At 38.8% G+C, this 21,276-nt stretch overlaps 1 protein-coding gene across 4 annotated transcripts in view; it reads left to right on the top strand.

Moving 5' to 3' along the window:
- LOC136262153 (synaptonemal complex protein 1-like) overlaps positions 1 to 19,775 on the top strand; it is a 391,211-nt gene extending 371,436 nt beyond the window's left edge. For 3 of the 4 annotated variants that reach the window (XM_066056308.1, XM_066056311.1, XM_066056309.1), the window contains 3 exons: positions 3,208 to 3,252; positions 3,300 to 3,377; positions 19,401 to 19,775. In XM_066056308.1, coding sequence (XP_065912380.1) covers positions 3,208 to 3,252; positions 3,300 to 3,377; positions 19,401 to 19,601 — 324 coding nt within the window. In that variant the 3' untranslated portion in view covers positions 19,602 to 19,775. The remainder of the gene's footprint in view (positions 1 to 3,207; positions 3,253 to 3,299; positions 3,378 to 19,400) is intronic. The other variant, XM_066056310.1, reaches the window with a different exon arrangement.
- Positions 19,776 to 21,276: the final 1,501 nt, after the last annotated feature.

The following is a 21,276-nucleotide window of genomic DNA, read 5'->3' as shown; positions in this document are numbered from 1 at the left end:
TAATGTAGTTGGACATACTACAGAGTGACTTGATCAAGCTGATCTCACTACAAGGTGCCTTATTTCCAGCTGATCTCTCTACAGAGTGATTTTTCTAGTTGATTTCTCTGCCGCATGATTTGTTCTAGCTGATAATTGTACTGGGTGACTTGTTTCTAGCTGAACTCTCTACAGGGTGACTTAATTCTACCTGGTCTTTTTACAGGGTGACTTGTTTCTAACTTATTCTTCTACGGGGTGATTTGTTTCAAGTTTGTCTTTGCATAGAGTGATTTGAAATGTAGCCAATCTCGCTACAAGGTGACTTGTTACTAGCTAGCTGATCTCTCTACAGGGTGACTCCTTTTTGGCTAAACTCTCATTTTGTTTTGAGCTGATCTCTTTACTGGGATGCTTGTTTCTAGCTGATCTCAATACAGGGTGACTTGAAAACTAGTTGAATTTTTGCAGCGTATCTTGTTTCAACTTGATCTCTCTAAAGAGTGATCTGTTTCTAGCTGATCTCTCTACAGGGTGATTTGTTTCTTAACTGAATGCTGTACACGGTAATTTGCTGATCAGTTTAAGATTTGTTTGTAGCTAAACTCTCCACAGGGTGACTTAAAATGTAGTTGGAATCTGTGCAGGGTGATTTTATCAAGCTGATCTCTCCACAAGGTGCCTTGTTTCTAACTGATCTCTCTACAGAGTGACTTGTTTCTAGCTGATCTCTCTACAGGGTAATTTGTTTGTAGCTGAACTCTCTACAGGATGATTTATTTGCAGCTGAACTCTCTACATGGTGGTTTCTTTGTAGCTAAACTCTCTACAAGGTGACTTCTTGTAGCTGAACTCTCTACAGGGTGATCTTTTCGTAGCTGAACTCTCTACAGGGTGCTTTGTTTGCAGCTGAACTCTCTACATGATGGTTTCTTTGTAGTTGAACTCTCTACAAGGTAACTTCTTCTACCTGATCTCTCTACAGCGCGAATTGTTAGCAGCCAAACTCTCTACAGGGTGATCTGTTTGTAGCTAAACTCTCTACAGGGTGATTTGTTTTCAACTGAACTCTCTACATGATGGTTTCTTTGTAGCTGAACTCTCTACATGATGGTTTCTTTGTATCTGATCTCTCTACAGGGTGATCTGTTCATAGCTGAACTCTCTACAGGGTGATTTGTTTGCAGCTGAACTCTCTATATGGTGGTTCTTTGTAGTTCAACCGTCTACAAGGAGACTTCTTCTAGGGGTGACTTGTTTCTAGCTGAATTTTCTATAAGATTAACTGGTTGTAGCTGAACTCCCTACAGAATAACTTGCAATGTAATATATTTCTGTAATGGAGAAAGTTATCAACGTAGCTGAATGCTCTATTAGGTAGAATGTTCTATTAGAGTATCTCGATCTCACATTTGCTACACGTAGTTGGCTTTCGAATCATAACTCGGTGGTTTGTAATCCGATTCTATTGTACTACTGCAAGAACTTTCTATGATGATTATTCCAGCTACACAGCTTATTGCTCTAAGCAGGTTGCCTGATAGGCGTGAAAACTAATAGTTTTTTTATTCATAAAAATCGATTGTTTAATTATGACAGGTTGGGTTTTGTGTCATATCTCCATGGTCTTTCTCTCAATTCTTTTCAAACTACAAAAAGGCACTCCTACGATGGTTTCTCCATCTACATAGCAATTTTCAGCTCATTCCTTCAAGGACTTTACCCTGTGGGCATTACAGACCTTCGACCTTATGTTACACAAATAATTGATAATAATTCCGTGAATGTGCATTTGATACCAACCAAAGTTGGTACTGAGATCCGCCTTAATCAGTTCTTTAAGTGTGCCAAATTTCAGCCCGATTGTTGCACGCATTCGTGTTTTATGGCGGATTTTGCGAAGTGTGCAAAATGAAGAAGAAAAAAACGAAGAAATTAAAACAAAATTTTGTTCACTCATATCTTGGAAATGGCTGGAGGGATTTTTTTCAAATTTGGTATGTAGACTCCCCTAACTGGCCGGCACTTCTCTAGCAAATTTGGATCCAATTGTATTAGGGATCACAGAGCTACATACAGTAGGTGTGAAAATTGCATTTTCTCTCTTCCTGTTAATATATATACTCACAGTGTGGCGCACCGGCTTCTTGGGCCACACGACGCGCTACCGTGTGTCTTGATATCTGGTAGCTTAGTACCAGCACATGAAACTGCCTTTTCCGGTACTTTATCATAATAAACTGTTGAATGTGCACCATACTCAGCAGTTTAGTTTCAAGGGTTGGTACAATAGTCTAGCTGTTTCAAAGATAATGGGACTACTAAATATTCGTGTTAGCTATGGCTTTCCAAAAGCCACTTCATAATCATGCTCATGTTATTTTCCATTTTGTTTAAAGTCAGTGGATAATCCATTTAGCTTATTAAATTAGAACGTGAAACGGAAACGAAATGGAAAGTTTTTTGTGTCCTCTACTGTAAGCACAGAGTGTAGAACTAGGCCTGTAAGAGGTGTGGTCAACGCCTATGTGTCCAAGCTTCATTAAATAAAATTATATGTTTACTGCAAAGTTCATTCTCTTAATATTCTCCTCTTCTTTTTACAACACCTACGATTGATAGACACCTGAAACAACGGGTTGTGGACACAAGCAAAAGTCATTACTCCGAATAAACAGTTTGGTTTGTAAAGCAACCATTCATACAAATGATTAACCATCAAAATGAAAACAAAGCACATTCGGCTTACCAATATTACTTCATCTCTCCATATAAAGTAGTTCACTAACTACGTGAGTTTAGGGCGAGGCTGGTACTTCATTAATGTTCTAGTGTATAAGTGCAATAAATTACTACATAGCTTTAAAGGATAAACAGAACAAAAGATTTATCTTAATCTGTCTCGATTTGCCAACATGAAGTATTTGACAGTAAACAGAAGTTAATAAAATAAAGAATTGAGCAATTTCGTTTTCAACAAATGACAAGAAAATGGAATGCAGGATGATGCTGAAACTTTGCATACAAGTGCTGTACATTGCATTAAACAGTCTATAGTTAAAAATGTGTTTGTGAAATTTCAGGAAATAGCCCAGTTTTATCAGACCTGGTCACCACATATTATGACCTTTAACAGTACTCCTTCTGTGGTCACCCCATTTTTACAGTTCATGAGCATTAAGTTGCTCATTACACAATGCTTACCTATTGACTTCTCTCTGTTTACAGAAGGATGATACCACTGTCAAAAGACTCCATACCAGTAATAAAAAGGTAAGAAAGTGAGCTTTGTAACCAATTGTGTTATGTCTGTATTGCAGATATGTGTTACACCCAATGATGAAATCAAACAATTTAAAGAGCTTTATCCTAACTATGCCCCCCTCAAAAAATCAAAGGTACATATATAAGGCTGCATTTTGTCAAAGATGTGCAGATTGACTATATGCTTAAATTATTGTCTTTACAGCTCTCCTATAATAGTGATAGTGTGTACCTCTCCTAAAGAGAAAACTAAGAACTAGTAGGTATCACAATAAAAAATGTTTAAACGAGGGGTTATCACCCGAAGGGAAACTTTAATCCTCTACTTTAGCCATGCTGGTTTATTGCTGAATATGAGCTTGCATAGGTGTTGATCCTTCTTATTTAAGTCATGCTTGTAATCTTCCATATACAGCTATCACAGTATGAATATTTCAATGTTGGTAACCAATAGGGAGTATCACAAAAGTAAATTGATATTTATTAATTATCATAAACCACGATAGTGGTTCATAATAGAGATCGGGGTAAAATTTTTTAAAACTCTTTAATAGAACGCATGCCAAAAGCAGCCTGCCAGACTTTGGATGTGTTTCAAAAACCCTCCAGACCTTCCTCAAGTGTTGTAAATACTGACCTGGAAGTATAAAACACAAGGGAAGTGGTTTTGGGAGTTTTTGAAAATTTCCAAAATCACCCCAAATCTCCATCTCGTTGTTTCGCGCATCTTCAGCCCACAGGAAGTAGATATCAGTCCTAAAAACGTATGGCGTATTTTAAAATCATTCCTACCCAGGTCTGTGTGGTATTAAAATCTTTGCTTTCTAACTTTGTATGCGATTGAAAATTAAGGGCAGCTCCAAGGCTTTGGGGAAAAAAAATTTGCATAAGAAAACAGTATAGCCTTCCAGTATATGTGTCAGGCCTTATAATTGTACATTATAATTGTTTTTTTCTTGTATATCTGTGTATTATACTCTGTATTGAGTACTTAACATTAACAAATAAATAAATAAATAAGCTACTGGAAAGAACAAAATTAAAAAGAGGGCGTGTCTCCTTCGTACATGATTGACAGATTGAGAGCAGTTGCCTTAAGGATCTGCACAAGAGAAGACTTACTTTTTACAGATTGGTCGGGTTTTCCAGCTATATAATTTCAATGCCATCAATGCCTTTATTGTTGTGGATAAAAGCATTTAACACATTGGGTGAATACAGCCTGTTGTATGATCATGCCTTTTCAGAGTCTATAGCTATTCCATAGACTGATCATGAATACACACTCTAGCTAGTAGACAGATGTTTGAGCATCATGGAGCAAGCCTTCATATACTACTATATTACTATTTTACTGCAGTACTATATATTACTGCATGCAGTGCACACCAGCCAAAAAATTTTGTTGTCCATGTGCATTTCAGCAACTGGGGGGGGGGGGCAAAAAATTGTAAATTTAAACAAGTAGAATAGGGATCAAAGTTATGATTATGAAAAAAAACTGCGTAAACAATAAGTAATAGGGATGGTGATTCACAATACTGTTTAATACGTCAATACAAGCCAAGCAGTTTAATTTGTGTACTGTCACGACGCCGGAACAACGAACCTGTACTATAGCATATAATAGTTGTAATATTGCATGCATGATCACGTACGTGTCTATAGAGTTTCAATAGTGGGTTCCAAGTGTGCGCATGTGTGGTTGAATCCCTCTCCTGCTCACTGATCCTAAGGAGAACCTGGTCTTACTAAGCAAAATCATACATCATTTTTGGTGCTGTGACCACAGGTACGATACTGCTATAGTATTACAACCGCCACTACATTTTTGATGCTGTAACCACAGGTACAATACTGCTATAGTATTACAACCACCGCTACATTTTTGGTGCTGTGAGCTATCAACAAAGGATCATAGCAGAAGTCAAGAGAACCATTAGTTCTCGACGAGGTTATTGCGCACACCTCAAGAAACTGCTACAGAGTGTAGCGAGTGTCTGGCTTCTTTCCCACCCATCGCTGCAGATCAAATAGCTACTCTGAGGGATCTCCACGAGCAGTTTCAATGTAAACAGAATCTGTTAACAACGTTGGACGCTAAGCATTAGACAATGATGACGAGATAGAGGCTGAAGTATTGCAAACAGAAGAGATTGCCTCATTGATATCCACTGCTAAAGCCAAGATTAATCACCGCCTTACTTCCACTTTTCCTCAAGCAAGTGACACTAGATGTGAAGATCCATCTTCCACAGCCCACCCACCACCTGTTTCTGAAGATCGCCACACCAGAGAATCAGTCTCGCTTACTCGTCTCCCAAAATTGGACTTGCCACAGTTCTCTGGCAACCCACTGTATTGGCAAGCATTTTAGGACTGCTTCGAGGCAGCTGTTCACAACAACACATCTTTAACTGGAGTCCAGAAATTAAGTTATCTGCATGCACCACTTAAGGAGGAAGTATCCTACTGTAGGTCATTGCTGGATTTCAGCTGATAAATACTAACTACACGAACTCAGTAACTTTGTTGCAAGAGCACTTTGTACAACCACATAAGCAAATTGATGCACATATGCAAGTTCTTATCAACCTTCCCTGTTCCCAATCAGTCACACTCCAGTTTGCGTGAGTTCCATAATACCATCAAGAGTCACATTCGCAGTCTTATGTCACTCGGGAAGAAAGAGGACTCCTATGGAAGCTTGCTTGTGTCAATTATCCTTGGAAAGCTCCCTGGAAAGATCAAGCAAAACCTAGCACGGGCACATGGTAAGCAAGAGTGGACTGTCGGTGAATTACAATCTGCCATTCTTAATGAACTGTATATTATTGAGATGGGATCTCAAGTAGAACCTCCACTGCCACCAACTGCAGCGTTTGTCGCTGGGACTAGCAAGCCCCCTGTTAAGTTGAAACCACAATTCCCTTTCTGTAAAGGTGCTCACTCTCCCTCATTGCGCAACACCATCACAGACCCGAAACAACGCAGTGATATCATACGCCAAGAGAGATTGTGCTTCAACTGTCTATAACACCACAAGATCTCTGCTTGCAACTCTAAACATTGCTGTCATCACTGTCGCCGTAAACACCACACAAGTCTTTGTTCACTTGGACACCAGGGTAGTGACACAGTTAATCTCAACCAACCAGTCTGACACAACCAAATTAGCAGCAGAATTTGACAGCCCCTGTTCAACTTCAACCTGCTGGTGTACACTCTGTGACCTCTTCTCAACCTCAATCGACTAGAGTACACCCTACATCTTCTGTCCATCACCAACCTGCTGTTCAACATCAAGCTGCTCCTCAGCTTCAGCCAGCCACTCAACCTACTGGAGCATATACCGTGACCCCCCTCCCCAGCATAACAAAGTCTGCCTTCTTAAAACAGCTATAGCAAGAGTCACAAACCGAAACAGATATGCTGAAGCCAATATATTACTGGATGAAGGGTCCCAAAGGTCTTTTGTCACTGAAGAACTAGCCAGCACTCTAGAGCTCCACCCCTACTCAAAGGAAATTATCACTATCTCACCATTTGGCACCAAGCACCCCACAAGTCGTCACCTCAATTTTAGCATGATTACCTTACTCACCAAGAGTGGAGAAGAAATACAAATATCTGTACTTGCAGTGCCATTCATTGCAACACCAATACAAAATTGTACCTGTCTTGACTTCTCACAGCTTCCATACCTCCAAGGTCTTCAATTGGCTCATCCCTTTACCTCAGACAGAGAGTTCACAATCTCACTTCTAGTAGGAGTAGATTACTACTGGGACATAGCCGGAGACAGTTGTGCATGGCAGTGGACCAACCGCAGTTGATAGGCTACCTCCTTTCAGGTCCCTCCCAACAGAAGTATCCTCACTCCATGGCAACCAATGTCTCAGTGATTGTCACCCCAACCCAAAGTCACTTTGATTTAGAAGATCATCACGTGATCCATCTTATGCACATCAGTCTTAGAGTATAGCATGTCTAATATTGCTATAAGCTACAGCCATGCAGATTTACATTAATTTGCAAACTAAAAACATTACTTTCTCTACAGTTATATCTCTTTGCTACCTCCCTCAATGTTATTGTATAAGCATTCTCCAAGTCTTCCTCTGTTTGAGCAATCATTATACATTGTACTTCTTGAGCTCATCTGATTAAATTTGTCTCTCAACTGTGACACACTTTTAGTGCCACCAGGCATAAATATCCATTTTTAAGTCAAAGGTCACAGGTATAAAGTTTGTTGTGCAATGCTTTACATACCATTTAATTAACTTTTACGTGATCCAATCACATTGATTTAGTGAAGCAGGAGAGGGCTCACTATCAACAGTGCTGCAGGACTAACAGTGACAATTTTAAAGCTGCCTTTCCTACGGTTCCTCTTCCAAGCTGCTCATTACCTGCAAATTCAACAGACACAACCATTCACTATAGTTTTGATATGGCCCACAAAGTAATAGCAAATAAAATTTGATGGTATATACTAAGATATATTTCAAAGGTTCGCTATCGCTGTGATGCTTTTCAACCAGGACCAATCTACTTTTTAATGCCAAGGAAATGTGCGATATTTGTCATGTTTTGTGTAGCTATCCCCAGACAGGTAGGGCCACATAGTGATAAAATAAATGTAACTGTTTCTCTTCCCCACCATTTTGCTTAGTCTTTAGTGTCAAAGAATTTTCAAATTGCTAAAAATGCCTGCCTACTCTTAACATTGTTTGAGTATCAGAGGATGAGAACATAATGGCTTTGCCTTATATCACAATTCAGTGTGGCCAAGAGTTGTTAATATGCCTTGGTCTTTTCTAGGTCAACTACTTGATTGATGAAGCCTGTAATACTGGCAAGGGAGGTAACACCATCATTCTTTGGTCCACCATTACTTAGCTGTCCATGGATTGGGAGAAAAGAATGTCCATTTCCACTGTGATTATTGCACAGGCCAATATAAAAAAACAGGTTTCTCATGTTCTACATGGTGTACCAGATTCTGTTAGGGCTACATGACAAATAAAGGTGTCATTTCTGCCAGTTGGCCATGCAAAGTTCTCACCTGACTGGTGCTTTGACCTTCTAAAACAGTACTTCAAGCGGTCCAAGGTTGAATGTCAGGATGATTTAGGGAGGGTAGTCAATGAGTCTGCCTCTCCCAATGTTGCTCAGCTAGTGGGATCTCAGTCTGGAGAAATGATTGTCCCCATGTATGACTGGAGTAGCTACTTTGACAGTAACACAATAAAAACCTCCTTGAAAGTCATCACACAGATGTACCATTTTACATTCAAAAAAAGAAATTCCTGGAAAAGTAATTGTTCATAATAACATAACAAACTCTGAATGGGAACTTGCCTATTAAAGGAGAAGGCCAGATGACCTACCTCAGTTGATACCACCACCAGGCCTCTCCCTTGAGTGAAGATGGTATTTACATGACAAGATTAGTAGTCCGTGAGGCAGCCACCCAAATTTGACTGATCGGTACCATTCAAGGTGGCCAATTCTGTCATGCATTTCCTGAAAGATACATGTCTATAGATTGTATATTGGCATGATAGCAATGCTGAATCAGTAGCTTTCCCACTGTACGGCCCCTGTTTATGTTACCATGGTGCAACAAGGTATCAACTCCTAGATAATTTTAAATTTCACACGTTTGATTATAACTTCAGATCTATATCACATATCTTAATTCTGTTTTTTTGCACATGATTACCCTCAAGGGTTGTTACTTATTTGTATAATTGTTGCCATGGCAACCACCACCTATTTGTGTATTTATGTTTTTTTAGATTAGTAGTTAGCCCTCGAGTCACATCAGTACCATTTATGGTGGTCAATTCTATCATGCATTTCCTGAAAGATACATGTCAATAGGTTGTATATTAGCATGATAGCAATGCTGGATCAGTAGCTTTCTCACTGTATGGCCTCTAGTTTATGGCACGACAAGATATATCTCCAAGCCAATTTTATATTTCATATTTTTGATTATAACTTTTGATCTACACCACATATTTTAATTCTGTTTTTTGCACATGATTACTCTAAACGGTTATCACATGTTTTTACACTTGTTACCATGGTAACAACCACAATTATGTCACTATTTGTGGTTTTTAAATTAGTAAAGTTTAGCCAATGAGTCACAATGGTTGGTTGGTGCCATTCAAGGTTCTGCTGGTATATAAAATATTTCATCAGCAAAACAGTAAACACTGATTTGTTCCATGCTGCCTCAACAAAAGTATTAATTTGCTGTTGTTGTGTGACACAGTATGTTCAATGTGAACTGTTTCAAACTCTTAAAGTTGTGAAGTTCACACAATTAACAAATATGTTAAAGGAACACATGCTGTCACTTGGAATAGAAATACAAGAATGCACTAAGAAACACCTTCGAAGAAAACTGGAAACAGATTTTGGGATCATGTTGCACATAGTATCTAATGCATCAGGGAACTGTTGGTATTTCCAGACAGCTTAAGTTCAGACAATCTAGTACGTGAAAATCAAGAGCTGAAGAAAGAGCTGAGCATGCTAAAAGAAGATACTGAAAATGTCCTGCATGTTTTAGCAAAAGCAGCCTTGCATTTATAAAACATCTGGAAAAAAGCAACAATTGGCCATTTCCACCGTCAGCTTTGACTGACCTTCAAATTCCAGAAGATCTCACTAATTTTATCTTTACTTAAATTACTGGAGAGATGCTCCAAAAAATCCAACAAAATTTAATGTAGTTTACTTCATGTTGACTCAATTGCTCAGGATATTGTTTATGCTGTGAGTGGAGGATCACAAGTGCCTCCAAAGCATATTCTTCTGCCAGTAGTTGTAAAAGCATTGACTGGCAATGTTGAGCTTATACGAATTTTAAACAGGCTTGGACATGGTGTGTCATACACCAAAGTGAAAGAAAATGAAACTGCTCTGTGTCTGCTTAAGATTTCTGGTGCGGCAGATGAAGTTATGTTGCCTGAAAATATACTTCAACATTTATTCACTTTAGCCTGGGATAACATGAGGAAATGCTTACAGGAGAAGGTACAACTCACAGAGTTAATGACATCATTGTGCAGCCAAAGACGTTTGGATCAGAGCCAACCAAACCACTGTGCCCAGCTGTTCAGAAAGACACGAAGAGAAATTTAACTTTAGATGGAGATCCATTGCCTGTTTATGTTCCAGGTGAGCGCACAGGTCCTCCTAATCTCCAAAGTGTAGACTTGCATAGTTCTGAAGTCACTATCAAAGCACACAAGAAAAACCTTGTATGGATGCTTACCAGACAAATACATACAGAAAATCAACAAGTGATGGGGTGGACAGGCTTCAGTATTGTCATCATCAGAAAGGACCTAATAGATAGAGAGGATATAATTGTTTACCTTCCAACTATTAATGCCCCTGCAACTGAAATGACAACTGTACATGAAAAACTGAGACAATCAGTGTTGATCCACAACAATCTTGGTCTTTCTAAAATTGTGGTCATGTTTGATCTGGCAATATCTGCTAAAGTTGTGGAGATAATTGACAAGTCCAAAGATGTATTCTTGCACATGGGAGCATTTCACATTATGTGCAATCTAATATCTATCATTGGAAAACGGTTTCAAGATAGTGGGTTCCGGGTTCCAAAGACATCATAATAGAAGCTGGTATTGTAGCGCAGGGATCTGTTGCAGGTATTCTGGAAGGTCGTCAATACAACAGAGCTGTAAAAACTCATAAGTGCATGTATGAAGCTTTCCTTCGCATGGCATTCAAGGAATTTTCCATTTGGATGGAACAAAATCATTTGCTATGCAAAAGGATGCATTGATGAGAGAGTAAAAGTTATCCAACAACTACATGAAGATCTTTCTCCAAAAACGTACAATGATGCTATGTCAGTTACACGGCTTGATTGTATTCTTCATTGCTTCGAATTATTCTTAGATTTTCTTCGGAACAACAATATTAATGGTGATTTGTCTGCATTTTGGTTGAGCTACATTGATATGGTCACTGTTTTGCTAGGTTTCTTAAGGGCTTCAAGAGGAGGCAATTAGGATCTTCATGTTGCATGCATCCGCTATATGCTGCCTTTGTGCTTTGCATATGACAAAGTCAATTATGCACGCTACCTTAGTGTTTATTATGCTGAGATATCCACCTTTATGAAACACACATCCTGATGATTATGAAGGTTTCAAACAAGGTTGGTTTGCTGTTCAGATAGGTGAGTCAACTACATTTGGTCACATTCCAGTTGATCAGACAGCAGAAGAAACAATCAATATACAAAAACTGCAGGAGGAATGTGTCGTTTCAGTTTAAATCCTGGTGCTGTCAGACATTACTATTTAACTTCTGAGTACAGAAGTGCTTACATTGGGATGTTGCGTGAGATGGTTCAAGTAAACAAATCTGATTTACAGCATACAGATATTCACAGCCCTTGAATTATCAAAAGATGAGAAAGCAGTTAGCAAAGTTATTGATGTGATTGGTGACTTGGTACATCCCTTCAAAGTAGTGTTGCACCGATATCCAAATTAGCCGATTATTCCGATAACCGATATTAAGCAACATAATTAGCCGATACCGATAACCGATCCGATATACACTAATAACACTAACACTCATCCTCATCATTATTAAATGGCTCATATTAGTGACATAACCATTGATATACAGCTCATTCTAGGCTAAAATGTAAAGTTAGATGTATACCACAAGTAAAAGTTACTCATGGTAAACAGGTTTTAAGTACATTTTACTACTGCTATACAGTTGAGACAAGTGGCTGGCACTACATAGAAACCTAAAAAACCTCAGTTTATTGTTGGGCATGGCCTAAACCCTGACAGTTTATTATGGGCATGGCTTGTAGTCACCGCTAAACCATTAACACATAACTTAATTAAAATGCCAAATAACTTATGTCTAGCCTCCCCCACATCATTATACTACACAGCGCAGTGGAGATTAACATCGGCCTTGATTTAATCAAAACCGATTAATCGGCTAGTAGCCAATATCGGCCCGATACCAATTATTGAACCGATTATCGGTGCAACACTACTTCAAAGATTCTAGTGAACTACTCAACGTTGTTTGCACCAGATAAAATCACTGCATATCTTATGCAAGCACATAGACATGGTAAAGATGCTTATAAACAATTTAGATTGCAGTGACTTGAGGCAAATCCTCCATTGAAAAGTTGTTTATGACACCCTTCCCAAAATGAAACTTAAAACTTTTAGTGAGACTTGCAAAATGAAGAAAGTGAAAAGTAATGGTAGGGACATTAACCACTGAACTGTTTGGGAATATTTTGATGATGGCTCAGATCAGACAACTTTACATGAAAGAAATTTTAAAGTCCCTTGCCATGGTCTCTTGCTACAGCTGATGACTTACCTAGGAAAACAGCGAAGTCCACACTATCCAGGGAATTACAAAAGAATGTTCCAGCATCTGAATTCATCTCTTTGTCATCTGCTTGCATGGTTGATGGAATGGCAATTGTTCACAATGTAAAAGGAGAGAAGAAAACATTTTGGTGAAATTGCATCTTTGATTTTGCTGAAAGCTGTGTTCATGAAGCTTCAAACAGTACTAGGCTTGACATTGTCTTTGATGTTTATAACCAAAACTCCATAAAAAATGCTGAACGATATTTGCGGCAATCAGCATCTGGAAATGTAGAATACAAGAACATTCAATCAAAGCGGCTTGTAGTACAGTGGAGAAAATTTCTTACTTCCACAAGTAACAAAACATCCCTAGCTCATTCAGTTTCTCACTAGTGAATGGAAGCAGAAGAAATACATTGAGAAACTTAATGGAAAATCTGTTTGTGACATGCAATGAAATCTGTCACTGCATGAGGCTGTAAAGCAATACCAGAGCTAGAATCTACCCAACAAGAGGCTGACACACGGATTCTTTTGCATTCAGCTCATACAACAATGTCTGGTTTTGAAGCAGTTGTGACTGTTTCGGATGACACAAATGATCTTTTGTTATTGATTGCTTTCCAAAATGAAATCACTGCTTCACTTCACTGGAAAAGTGGGACCCAGGCTAGGGTGAAATATATTGAAATACGGAAAATCGCAAGAAGTTTTGGAGAGTCTGTTTGCAAAGCCATTATAGGACTCCACAGTTTTACTTGATGTGATTCAGTCAGCACTTTTGCTGGACATGGGAAGCTGAATGCATTGAAACTGATGATAGAAAATGCTGAGCTACAGGAAACATTTGGTGGTCTTGGAAGAGAATGGATTGTACCAAACCATCTTTTTGATAAACTAGAGTCATTCCCTTGCCAATTATATTTGTCTCAAACATCAGCAAATAAAGTTGATGATCTGTGCTATGGGCTCTTTGCAGCAAAAAAGAGTAATGTTGAACCTCATCATCTTCCACCCTGCAGTAATGCTTTGAAGAAGCATATTTTCTGTGTAAACTATCAGACAGCGATTTGGAGAAGATGTCTTATACTGAAGCCAGAAGTACCACTGCCCAATGGGCATGGTTGGAAGCTGGAGACCTTGAGAGGTCAATGCACTCTTACAATTGATTGGATGGAAATTGGTACAGCTCCAGAGCCAGTTATGGCACTCCTTGCATGTAACTGTGCTAAGTCATGCATTGCACAATACCAAAAGTGCAGCTGTGTTGTCAATGGACTAAACTGCTCAGAATCTTGCAGACTGTCATCTTGCGAGAATCAGCCTACAGAAGATGTTCCTCAAGGAGGACAGTTAGATGGCATCAATAATACAGATAGTGATGATGATTATGAAGATTTAATACTACTTTTATTAGCAAATCACGGTAGTTGTAACACTATTGCATTAAATATACAGTTTATTAAACTTCCTATCTCTGAACAGTAACCAGATCAACTAGTGGGTATGTAACCTCACTCCACCATCAGAAATCTTTAACCTGGCTTCTTTGATTTTATCACAAATAAACATTCACATGTATAATATAGTTAAACCATAACCAAGATGTCCAATGAAATGCATGGAAGAATTTTAAACCTTGATGACTCTGATCCTTGTTTGGTTACAGAACAAAGCACTTTTGGGAGCTGGCATCAGACTTTCAAGGGCTTGCTAATGGTGCAAATTTGAAATTCATAGCTTATTGCATTAGCAAGTTACTATTAATTTTAAGAGATTCACATGAATGCATAGCTACTGAATCAGCATGCCAATAATAATCTATATACATTCCTTCTTCAAAAAATGCAAGGTAGAATTGGTTACCTTGAATGGTATCAATCAGTTAAATTTAGATGGTCAGCTTACAAACTAATGGTCTGAGTGTAACTACATAATTATTTTATCAATAGTATCATCACAATCTGAGCTATTGTACACATGCAAAGAAGTAAAGTCTGCATAGTCGTACAATCATATATTATATATAGGTTTAAGGATAGCACATGCATGTGAAACTAGGTAGATATGCTTTTCTAAATTGCACAACAACCACAACATAGCGTTCTTTCAGGTGCTACAAATTTTCAACAATAATGAAGATTTTCATTAACTGAAATATTATTACAAAATTTAAAAGTATAAAACTAGATACAATAGATCTAAAACCATGAATAGTAGCATAATTGTGGTTGTTACCATGGTAACAAATGTACAGAAATGTGATAACCCTGGAGAGCAATCATGTGCAAAACACAGAATTAAAATATGTAGTGTAGATCAAAAGTTATAATCAAATATATGGAATTTAAAATTGTCTTTGAGTTGATATCTTGTAGCGCCATACACTAGGGGCCATACAGTGAGAAAGCTACTGATTCAGCATTACTATCATTCCAATATACAATCTATAGACATGTATCTTTCAGGAAATGTATGATAGAATTGGCCACCTTGAATGGTACTGATGCGACTCGAGGACTAAATACTAATCTGAAAACCATAAATATACAAATAGCAGAATAATTGTGGTGGTTGCCATGGTAACAAGTATACAAATACATGACAACCCTTGAGGATAATCATGTGCAAAAAAAAACAGAATTAAGATATGTGATGTAGATATGAAGCTATAATCAAAAATGTGAAATTTAAAATTATCTAGGAGTTGATACCTTGTTGCACCATGGTAGCATAAACAGGGGCCGTAGTGGATTTATTTGAGTTGTTCCATCAAGAATACCTGTTCAGTGCAAGTTATTCGACGTATTCCAAAGGGTGTATACAGACTGCTCAAGCACTCACAACTATCATTAATGACTGTATTTCTGGGATTTCTGGTGTCTTACCTGTGGAAACTTCTGTTTTTTGGCTGCACAGCTTTAGCTATCCCTGACACATCTAGTAGTGATTCATCTGGCCCTTCTCTTACCACTATTGTAAAGCGTCAAGTTGCAGCAGCTCTATGGATTTCTTTCCTCTTCTGTACAACCAGCGTTCTCCTACAAGGCCTGACCCATCTTCATCTAATGACTCAAATCTGCGTCACCGAGTGGAGGCCAAACTCTCGGATGGTGATGTTACTGGTGCAGTATGCCTTGCTAGTTCCAATGATACTTTGGCACCTTTTGATGATGAGACATTATCTGGTCTTCAGTCGAAACATCCATCCTCTCCTCCCTACTTAGAGTTTCTTGAACTACCTGATGATTCTTCAGAGGTTTTGTCAGTTTTATGTGCTATTGTTACTCATGCTATCTGTAGCTTTAAAGCTGGTTCTGCAGGTGGTCTAGATCAACTACGCCCCCAGCATTTCAAGGAGTTGATTTCCAAGTCTACTGGGGAAGCTTGGGTTCATTTGTTGAAGTCACTTACCTTCTTGGTCAACTACATGTTATCAGGAAAGTCCCATCCTGTTTTTCAACTATTCATTTTAGGGACAAATCTTGGGGCTTTACAAAAACCTGGGGGTGGTCTCCGCCCAATTGCTGTTGGTAGTGTTTTTCGTCGTCTTGCTGCAAAAACTGCTTGCCTTTGTTTAGGAAGTGAGTTGGGACTTTTCTTTTGCCCAGTGCAGTTAGGTTTTGAATCTCAGGTGGGTGTGAGGCAGCGGTTTATGCTGCCCATCAGTTTTTGTCATAAGTTCTCACAGTCATCCACTAGTTCTACTCAAGGTGGACTACCGCAATGTTTTCAATAGCGTCAGGCATGACCACTTTCTTTACGTTGTGAGGGAGAAGTTTAGTTGTTTATTTCCCTTTGTCTGGCTTGCTTATTGTACCTTAGCTCACCTGTTTTTAGTGACTCCATCATTCCATCTGCTACTGGTGTGCAGCAAGGTGACGCCAAGCCATCCATTCCTTGGCTAGTGAGCTTGTATCAACATTTAATGTTTGGTATCTTGATGATGGTACTCTCGGCAGCTCACCACAGTCTGTTTTAGCAGATTTTGCAACTATTCTGGAACAATCTTCTTCCCTGGGGCTCTCCTTGAACCTTTCCAAATGTGAAGCGTACATTGCAGGTACATTGCAGGTGCATCTTCCTCCCCCTTTGTTGACAAACTACAATCTGTTGCACCTGGTGTCCATCTCCTTGAATCTTCAGAGGTGACTTTGTTGGGTTCCCCTATTACTTTTGATGCACTACCTTCAAGTTTCAAATCCAAGCTTGGATGTATTCAGACTCTTATTTCACATCTGGAGACTTTATTTACTCATGATGCCGTTTATCTGCTGTGTCATTGTTTTTCCATTCCCAAACTCCTTTATCTCCTGCGCACTTCTCCATACTGGAGGGTTTCTGGATTTTTAGAGAAGTTTGATGAGTTCATCCGCACTTCCCTCCAGACTGTTACCAACATAAACATCAGTTCTTCTGCGTGGGTTCAGTCTATTCTTCGTGTAGTTAAAGGAGATTTGGGAATCTGTAGTGCTATTGATTTAAGTCTGCCCAGCTATCTTTCTTCCCTTCATAGTACCTCCGAACTAGTTTCTTCCATCTTGACTCCTTCCGGCTTAACTTTTGAATCTTCTCTCCTCCACAAGGCTCTTGACCAATGGTCTGCTGAGTATCCTATGCCCCCTGAAGACAGCAGGCATCTTCAACATGGTTGGAACGAATTGCTTTATGAACACTATTTTTCAACTCTTGGACTCTACCTCTGATGCTAAAACAAAGGTTTGTCTATTGTCAGAATCTTCCTCAGCGTCTGGTGCGTGGCTTGGTGCTCTACCTGTACCTTCCTTGGGCACTAAGCTTGATAATGAATCTTTGAGGATTGCCCTTGGTCTACCTCTTGGTGTTCCCATCGTTGTCGGGCATGCGTGTGTTTGTGGCAGTAAAGTTGATGTATTTGGAACTGATGGTTTGTCTTGCAGGCGTAGTGGAGGTCATATTCCTTGGCACGCTACGGTGAATGAAACTATTCATCGTGCTATGGTGTCTGGAGGTGTACCTACTGTTTTGGAGCCAGTTGGTGTGTTTCGTAATGATGGTAAGAGGCCAGATGGCATGTCATTGATTCCTTGGTCACGGGGCTTACCCTTGCTCTGGGACTTTACCTGTTCAGACACCCTGGCCCCATCTAATTTATCTACTTCTGCAAGTGGTGCCAGCTGACTGACAAACTCTGCAGAGTCAGCTAAGTTCAGAAAGTATTCTTCTCTGATTCTATCATTTCACTTTCCCCTTTATGTGTTGAGACCCTGGGTGCTTGGGGATCATATGCACGCTCATCAGTGAGGCAGATAGGTTCCCTGGTAATGGAACAGTCTGGTGATAATAGGGCCACCCAATTTTTGATTCAGAAGGTTGCCATTGATGTTCAACGTAGCAATGCTGCTTCTGTAATGGCAACAATACGATCATCCCAGGATAGGGCAGAGTTTGCCTCTCTGCCCACTGTTTACGCATTTCTTATTGATTTATATTACTTTTAAAAAACTTTTTTTTTTAATCATGCTTCTGCACACGTGATTGATCTTAATTAGGCATCACAGTTGATATCATTGATCATTTCACTAATTGGAGCAAACGAAGTGATGTGTTGACGATTTATTTTGGTAATTACTTACGAGAATAAATAGAGTCTATGATCCCTGTGATAATACCACAGACTAAAAGTTAATATTCAATGTATTGTACATGTTTTCAATAATATCTCGAAGAAAATTTTGTACACCGGCTTCAAACTTTACAAAAAAGTCATTTTCCAAAATTCAGTCACATGGATACTTTCAAAAGATTGTGATATATCACTAAAACAATAATATCGCTCAGCCCTACATTACAGCAGATAAATTATAGGCGCTTATTTAATCAATCATAACTCATGACTGAAATAAGCTGCAAAGACAGATTTGGCTCAGTCTGTTCACCATGAAATGGCAAATCAATCAAAGTGTAATGTTTTCCCCGGTATGCACTGTACAGACAAAGCAGAAGGCCATTCCAACTATAAAATAACAAATGCAGAGCTTATGATAATGTCCGGACACCAGACAAAATCTGGTCAAATTGCATAGATGTTTGACCATAATGCAATTTGTCCGGACACAGTGTCCCATCAAAGCACAAAGAAGGAGCCTAAGCCCTGAGCTGGCATGCTATCAACAATAACAGTCACTTGGTTGCCAGGAGATTATATACATTCTTACAACCCAAGGGAGTGACCACAAATGAACCATTGCCAACCCTCTGGTGTACTGTAACCACATAACAGCTGCAGTAAGACATGTGACATCTTGCCACTATAATGTTTATTTGCTATGCTACAGTGGACATATTGGGGCATTCATCTTCCACATGTCCAGTCAATTTTGGCAATTGTCCGGCCAATTTTGGTTTGCCAGGACATTGTGGCAGGACAACAGAGAATTCTTATCATAAGCTCTGAAATGTAAACTTTAATTCTACCCCATAGTAAATAAGCACCCATAACTCACACATATTAGTGCATACCGATACAATTAAAATGTGCATTTTTTTTATGTAGCACACATTTTTACCCAGTTTATTTCAAACATTTTTATTGCAAAATAGAATTATGTGAAAATGGCCAGTTTCACTCAGTGGGTCACATATTCATTGATAAATAATGTAGTGATGAAGCAGTTTTCTTAGCTAAAGCAATATTGCATTGTTTGTATTGTCAATGCTAAGATGTTTGATGATATGCATAATTCTTTTATGTAGGAACTGAAAGTTGGCTCTAAAAAAAGCTCTAAACCTAACCTTGATGTAAAGGGTACCCCAAATAAATCACTGAAATACTCATCACTTGCTAAGCAGAAGAAAAACGTTTCAAAGGCTACCAGCAAAATAGGAGATGGCAAGCAACCAGATATGTCTTGGTTTGAACTAGATCCCATATTTGGCTTCTCTGCTGAAGACTAAAATGCTCGTATATAACAATTACAAATATTTGTATACTTATCTTGAGCTGGACTCAATTGCATGCAATTCCATTATATGTAGTAACTTCCTTACAACTGTGTATGTACAACTATGCATACATAGTTTGTGATAATTTGTTTGTTGCTTTTAGTGTAACCAATAATGCTTAACATAATAAGGTCAAAACCAAGATTTCATTTGCCTACTGTGAAAACCTTACCTATGCAAGTACCAGTCATTGAGGACACATATAGCAACACACAATTCATACATACGTGCAAGACATTTCGACTGCAACAAGTTTGACACTGAAATCTGATTGGCTGAAAACATGGTCTCTAAATCCTGTAGTACCACACTTGTGTCCTATAGAAGTCATGTTCTGTGGCAATGCAACATATGGGCATTTTAATGGATAGTAACAGCCATACTAAGGGGCTTGTTTGTACTAATCAACACTACATTTCTTGTGTACAAGTAGCTGTCAAGGCACAACAATGAGTTGTAGTCCAATTATTTATACTTTGAAACATAACATGGCTGACAATGTGTAGACGTTTAAACAGATAGCAACAGCCACACTAAATAAAAGGCAGGTGTAGATGGCTCGTTTTTACTAATTAATGGTACATTTCTCTGTCAACTCAAGATACAACAACGAGTTGTACTCTAAATAAGTAAGACATTAAGAACCAACAGGTTCTATGGAATTTAGAAACCCTCAAGCCCTTAGTAGGGTGCTATGGCCCAGGGCCTTCAAATTTTTGTAGAACTCTGGTTCTTGATATCTAATTATCATATAATCATCATTTACAAAACACAGAATCATTATACGTAACTGGATTTTGGAAAAACAATCCAAATCGCACATTAGAAGTTTCGAGATAAACAGTTTTAAAGAATTCAAGCCAGCATAACTATCCAAGGATAGCAAGCACGCGTATGAAACTTACACTAAAGATGCATCAATCTGTTACCTTTCAGACCACTTCCAGTACTTGTAGCTGCTTGTAGAGTTTCCCGCCAGATTAGAAAATCTGAGCTGTGGGACGAGCGAAGTAGTATCACGAGTGCTCACAAAGGAGTGGGGTGGGCAAGGGTTAGACCTCAAAATGGAGGCAGACCATGATTGGAGTGCAGAGACGAGATTGCAGGACTGTGCTGGCACCTTCGTGGTTGATATGTAGCAAAATCCACAGAAAAAAATGTCTGGCCTACATTATAAGGCTGTCCACCTGCAAACCACTGATTCTTGCCAAGCCAGGTCCTTCACAAGGCCTAAAACTGCCATTCGAGCTCTACACACCCACCAGAAAATACGTGTGTTGAAACCAGCCTTGAGTAGTTTGAGTGGTACTGAGTATCAAAACTACTAGTACGATAGTGTAGCTATCCACTGGTGGTGTTAGTTTGATTTAGCCTGATGTGCGATTTGGATCGGTTTTGTAAAATCTGGTCACATATAACATCAAAAAATTTATCATGAGTCTATAAGAGTAAGTGTAGTTCGTCAGAGAAATCTCTTGCTATCATCATTTTCTGAGTGGTTTTATGTGCATCTTGTCCTTAAATTACATCTCCATCACTATGCTGTCATATTGTTATGGAATTGTAATGTGTGTAACAGTGGCAATGTAGGTAATAAGCATGAAGCACAGTAGTGGTTCATAGTAGA

Source organism: Dysidea avara, chromosome 7, assembly GCF_963678975.1.
Source record: "Dysidea avara chromosome 7, odDysAvar1.4, whole genome shotgun sequence".
Classification (NCBI taxonomy): domain Eukaryota; kingdom Metazoa; phylum Porifera; class Demospongiae; order Dictyoceratida; family Dysideidae; genus Dysidea; species Dysidea avara.
Note: the sequence above shows the minus strand (reverse complement) of the source record. Positions and strands in the feature narration are given on the sequence as shown.